Source organism: Fundulus heteroclitus, chromosome 3 (assembly GCF_011125445.2).
Source record: "Fundulus heteroclitus isolate FHET01 chromosome 3, MU-UCD_Fhet_4.1, whole genome shotgun sequence".
Lineage (NCBI taxonomy): Eukaryota > Metazoa > Chordata > Actinopteri > Cyprinodontiformes > Fundulidae > Fundulus > Fundulus heteroclitus.
Genome location: NC_046363.1, coordinates 44822330 through 44828843, shown reverse-complemented (window position 1 = coordinate 44828843; position 6514 = coordinate 44822330). Strand labels below are relative to the sequence as shown.

The window sequence follows — 6514 nt, the reverse complement described above, 5'->3', positions numbered from 1 at the left end:
AACGCTTCATTAAAAAGGAGAGATGACAAAATATTAATGCTAAATAAATGAAAATTATACTTTTGCCTTCAACAATGTTTAATCCCAGTTGTTTGAGGTTTTTAAGAATCTTTGACTAACAAATCGCTTACAGTTTTTTAAAGTAGCCTACTAACTTAAGAATGTAAAACCTTTTTCAGCATAAAGGCGTCTTTTAATCCAATTGCTTAAGGAGCAAAATTAAGAGTGAACTGATGAATATGGTCATATCATTTTAATTGAGAATACATATTTTGACACAGCAATGACGTTTTATTAATGCAGTGTTTAGAAAATAAAATAAAAGCAGAAATAATCAGAATAAGATCACAAATGATTCATCCTTCTCAACGCTCCTGGTGAGGAACATTCTGCAGAAGACCAAACCGAAGAAGGCTGCAGCTCCAGCTCCTGCACGGATGAGCTGTGTGGCATCATGGGACACATTTATAACAACAGTCTGAGGCAGAGGAGATACCACAGCTGTGGAAACCTCCTGTTTTACTGCCAGAATTTAGATAATGTGTTTGCCGTTGCATTGTGCAGATGCGTCATTGGTACACTTATTTTGAAAATCTTAGGAGGGAACTTTATTAGGGCATGTTGGGTCTGCTGACACACCCGTGAGAGGTGCACAGCTGTGTGAGAGGCATGTGAAGCGTGAGGAAGATGGGTTAAAGCCAGAGGGGCTGATTTATGTCGGAGGAAGTCAAGGGCTGCTAGAGATTGTTTGTGTGGTCCTTATTTTTACTTTTACGTATGTTTACATGTTACATAACTTTATGTCCTTGTTTTGCCGTCTTGCTGTTACATTGAGTTTTATGTTGTATTTTAATTCGACGGTGGTGTTGTAGCAATCAAAATTGTACATCCTACAATAAAGTCAATGTCATGCCATCAGTAGAATGAACTCTTTATTGACACAAGAGGAGGTGGAAGTGATATAGTGGTGCTGGTACCTAAGACCGCACACCCCACAGACCTCTGCAGCTACAGGCCGGTAGCATTAGCATCACATCTGAGGAAGACCCTTGAAAGGCTGATTCTCAACCATCTTCAGCCCCTGGTGAGGTCTTCACTGGATCCACTGCAGTTTGCCTGCCAGCCTGGTATTTATTAAGTGTTTCCGAATTTTAGGGGCAAGAAGGAAAATCATTTATTTGGTTGCAATTTTTAATTTTTACCACATTCTCTGTGTTGAGCATTTATGGTCTTATTTTGGTACCAGCTGAATTTAAAAGCTTACGTGTTTTTAAACTTTAGCACATTTTAGTGTGTGTTCAGCCACTTTTATATGAGCCATTTCTCTATGCAGTTGTTGAACACAGTGATGTTGGAGTGCCAGTGTGTGTGCTCCACGCCGGACTGAACGCACACCGACACGTCACCGCGAGCGTCCAGCGTCTTCAGACCAAACGTGTCATTCTTGTAAAACTGTCAGAGGAGAAGAAGACAGAAACACATTTCCTGCGTTTAAATATGAAACTGTTGAGTCTGACAGGTTTTAATAACATCAGCCGAGCTGTTTGTGGAGCTGTTCAACTCTGATACATTTATACAGGTTTTCCAGGTTCATTTTAATTAAAGCATTCCTGCTAAAGGAAGCCTTTCTCTGACTGATGCAACACATACATCCAGTTTCAGCCTCCAGCAATGTGCCAAAGGTGACCCAGCACCTCATAATCCTTATAAAAGGATTTCTTTCCTCACAAAAGGATATTTTAGCCTCAAATCATTCTTTCTTATCACACAATATTGATTTTAGTTAAAACAGGTGAAAAGAGACATCAACTGGTTGCTGAAAACAGCAGTTTGACACCTACCTCCTGGTTCTTCATTTCCACGACATATTCACTGGCGTTATAAAACCCGTAGTGGCTGTGCAGAAAACAGGAACAAATCACATTTTAGAATAAGGTTCTGAAAACTCTGAACCATCTTTGCTAGAAACTACATATTGTAATTTATAACTGCAAGTGACTTTTTTTTAATCTATTTTCTTGTTGAAGATCTGTTTAAGATACCCCCCAGTTAATGCTTATAAAGTTCTATAATGCACAGGACATCAATTACAGTGGCATCTCTGGCATGATAAGTTAAGTGGGAACACAGAAACTCAACACCTGTTAACAGCAACTAACGTTTTTGTGATCCGTACAACCTGACTTTGAGCAATGTTAAATTAAACAGATAAATTAGCAGAAAACAACACATTACAAAATCCATTTTATATAAACTAAATGTAATTTATTTTTTATACATAAAATTATAAATAAAGGCTCACTCATTTTCTGTTCAATAATAAATTATTGAACAGAAAAGATCCACATCAATCCTTCAATGAGCCATTAAGGACAAGCAGCACTAGATTAATATTTGCTTTTAGTTTCCATTTTCCTATGTTTTATTTTGTATACATTTTCCTACATATTGCAACTGGTTTTTACTTGCTTTTATTCTGTTTTTATTTTCCAATATTTTAACGAAATAAAACGCTTTGCATTGTCCTTGCACTGAAATGTGATATAAAAATAAATCTGCCTTGCCTTGATGGTCAAACACTATCCAGCAGAACGTAAACGCAACGTGTGCATTTCCAGCATTCTGATTGGGCGATCTGAGCTAGGGGCCGTAGGATTTGTGCCCCACGTCTGTCTACTGAGAGCGTGTTGGGCATGCGCGCTGTGATTTCAGATGTTCGTTTTTTAAACAAACGTTGGGGGGCCGGCCCCAAATGCAGAGATGCCACAGATCTTTTAACTAAATTCCAACTAAAAACTAGGCTGGTCATCCTGGGTGCCTAACATGACAGATCATCCTCTCAGTTTAGCTGTTAATGAGCCTAATAAGTAAAACATTTTTGAAATTGGTGAAACCTGGATTGCCACGGTGTGATGACCCCATCATCTGGACCTCCAATCATCACCAACTTCTTGATGCGCAGGAAGTTGTCTCTCCATTCTGAGGAAAGGATGTGCAGACGCTGATAAGATTATAGTGTTGTTTTAAATAAAGAGTAATTCGTAGAGGAGTTAAACAAGCGATTCAACCTCTTTGTCGATATTTGGACATCCGTCCAAATATTTCACAACATTTTGCAAACTGGCTGCATGATTTAACTCGGCTAAATCATCCTACTTCACTATTGGGGAGGGCAGGTGCAGTTATGATTGTCTCCAAATCATCAATATATTTTTAATGAAACCAACAAACCACAGCTGACCTGGTTTAGGTCTGTTAACTAAACCATCTCTAGATTCTTATGGAAAACACATAGAAGCCTGAAGACACTATAAGAGGCTAGAAGCAGCGGCGGATTAGAGCTTCCCACCTTTAACAGCTACTCTGTTGCTAATATTCAATTAAATTTTATTTATATAGCGCCAATTCATGAAACATGTCATCTCAAGGCCCTTTACAAAATCAAATTCAATCAGATTATACAGATTGGGTCAGATTATACAGATTGGTTTTATATAAAGCAACCAGTTGGTTGCATCAAATTCCCGACAAGCAGCATTCACTCCTGGAGAAGCGTAGAGCCACAGGGAGAGTCGTCTGCATTGTCCATGGCTTTGCAGCAATCCCTCATACTGAGCAAGCATGAAGAAACAGCGGAAAGAAAAACTCCCCATTAACGGGAAGGAAAACCTCCGACAGAACCGGGCTCAGTATGAACGGTCATCTGCCTCGACCGACTGGGGTTACAGAAGACAGAACAGAGACACAACAAGAGAAACAAAAAAGCACAGAAGCACACATTGATCTAGTAATCTGTTCTACATTAAATGGTAATAGTGGGTGAGCCGTCATCTCTGGATGATGTCACAGTTAACAGAACGCCAGACCAGGTGTACCTACTATGAAGAGAAAAGAGAGAGAACAGAAAGTTAAAAGCTGAAATGATGACAAGCAATACAAAATTGAAGAACAGTAGAACTCAGTAGAGTAAGAAAACTAGAAAAATAGGCCCTGATGTCCTCCAGCAGCCTAAGCCTATAGCAGCATAACTATAGAGGTAGCTCAGGGTAACATGAGCCACTCTGACTAGAAGCTTTGTCAAAAAGGAAAGTTTTAAGATTAGTCTTAAAAGTAGACGGGGTGTCTGCCTCACGGACCAAAACTGGGAGTTGGTTCCACAGCAGAGGAGCCTGATAGCTAAAGGATCTGCCTCCCATTCTACTTTTAGAGACTCTAGGAACCACCAGCAGGCCTGCAGTCTGAGAGCGAAGTGCTCTGTTAGGAACATACAGGGTAATCAGAGCTCTGATATATGATGGAGCTTGATTATTAATGGCTTTATACGTTAGAAGGAGAATTTTAAATTATATTCTTGATTTAACAGGAAGCCAATGAAGGGAAGCTAAAATTGGAGAAATATGATCCCTCTTGTTGATTTTCATCAGAACTCTTGCTGCAGCATTTTGGATCAGCTGAAGGCTTTGAACTGCATTTTGTGGACTTCCTGATAGTAAAGAATTACAATAGTCCAGCCTTGAAGTAACAAATGCATGGACCAGTTTTTCAGCATCACTCCTGGACAGAATGTTTCTAATTTTGGCAATATTCCTGAGGTGAAAAAAGGAAACTCTGGAAACCTGTTTAATATGGGATTTAAATGACATGTCTTGGTCGAAAACAACACCAAGATTTTTTACTTTATTACCAGAGGCCAAGTTAATGCCATCCAGATTAAGTGATTGGTTAAGAAGTTTATTTTTTGAGGACCCTGGTCCAACGATTACAACTTCTGTCTTGTCAGAATTTAAGTGCAGGAAATTTAAAGTCATCCAGCTCTTGATGTCATCAAGACATGACTGCAGTCGAAGTAATTGATTGGAATCATCAGGATTTATGGATAAATATAGCTGGTTGTCATCAGCATAACAGTGGAAATTAATCCCATGCTGTCTCATAATTTGGCCAATTGGAAGCATATATATAGTAAAGAGAATTGGTCCAAGGACTGAACCCTGTGGTACTCCACAGGTGACCCTAGAGTTTGAGGAAGATTTATTATTAACATGAACAAACTGGAATCTGTCCGACAGATAAGATTTATACCAGCCTAATGCTTTCCCCTTCCCTACAGTATGCTCAAGTCTTTGTAGGAGAATATTGTGATCAACTGTATCAAACGCAGCACTGAGATCTAACAGGACAAGTATAGACACAAGTCCATTATCTGAGGCCATGAGAATATCATTGGTGACCTTCACCAGAGCTGTTTCAGTGCTATGATGAGCTCTGAAGCCCAACGAACAAATTTGCTGCCATCTGCAGGGCATTTTTGCAATACTGAAGATATTAAAAGGGGGGCAGACTAACAAATAAAACTGATTTTGCTTTTGCTAATTATACTAGTAGCTCCAGGAGGAACCACAGACATCCCTCTCTCCAGAATTATCTTCCAGCTCATTTCAAGAATCAAGAATCTGTTATTGTCACCATGTGTTACCATAATTAAATTACCTCTGGCTTAGTATGTACAGGAAAAAAATCAAGTAACATGACACACAAGCAAAACAAACATATTAATTAAAGGGTGTTTCCCCATACACTAGAACATGTAAAAGATAAAAAAAAAGGTACAAAGGAAAGTCTGTGAACTCTGATATCCGTCCCTTAGCGAGTGGTAGGAGCCCTGGTTAGTCCGTCCTTCATGAATCTCAAGTAATGAGGTAATTTTGTACAGTGATTTTAAAGCTTCAATTACGGAAAAGTTCAATTAGATATTCTTGAGAATCAGTGTTCAAACTGGCAATAACAGCAGTGTGAGTGTAACATATGATGTACCACAAACTTCAGCTGCCCTCACAGCTCTTAGAAAAAAGCTGTTCCTGTGTTTATTAGTTCCGGATTTGAGGCTTCTGAAGCGCTTACCTGATGCGAGAGGTGCAAACACTGCGTTACATGGCTGGATGGGTTCAGTGGAGATCCGTCTAGACCTTCTTGGGACTCACTCTGCATAAACTGAGTCCACAATCCCATGCACTGTCCTCACCATCTGTGCTAAATCCTTCCTCTTCTGTACTGTGCTGCTCCTATACCACATTGTTACTCTTAGACATAAAAACACTTTCCGTGGTAGCTCTGTAAAAGTTTGTTATAAGAATTATTATTCTGAAGTCACTATGGCCTCACACCACTCGGACAGAGGAGGTCTGGAGACCTGATGTCTGTGTATAAGTTCCACTGTTTGCCGAGTGCAAGGCTGAATGCTGCGTAGAATGATTATTGTCTATGATAGACTGTCTTTGTTATGTCTCTAGCCAAGGCCACGGTGCAGTATTAGGGGAAGCCGGAAAGTGAGACAGACAGAGACAGGGCAGACGCAGACCGCAGCGGAACCGTGGGGTGCGAATACTTTCCAACTATGTGAATCTCTGCTCTGTTTCTCAATAAAAGTGCTGGAACGTCATACCACCGTCTCGTCATTCAGTAAAGATGGGAACTCAGTTACTATTGTTTAATATTCCACCCAAAACTCCCATAA

General features: G+C 39.8%; 1 protein-coding gene across 3 annotated transcripts in view; it reads right to left on the bottom strand.

Annotated features, from left to right (window-relative positions):
* Positions 1 to 915: 915 nt before the first annotated feature.
* Positions 916 to 6514, bottom strand: part of LOC105924439 (lysosomal thioesterase PPT2) — a 43815-nt gene continuing 38216 nt past the window's right edge. For 2 of the 3 annotated variants that reach the window (XM_036135500.1, XM_036135504.1), the window contains 3 exons: positions 2895 to 2979; positions 1842 to 1896; positions 916 to 1452 (listed from right to left, as the gene is read on the bottom strand). In XM_036135500.1, coding sequence (XP_035991393.1) covers positions 1309 to 1452; positions 1842 to 1896; positions 2895 to 2979 — 284 coding nt within the window. In that variant the 3' untranslated portion in view covers positions 916 to 1308. The remainder of the gene's footprint in view (positions 1453 to 1841; positions 1897 to 2894; positions 2980 to 6514) is intronic. The other variant, XM_036135502.1, reaches the window with a different exon arrangement.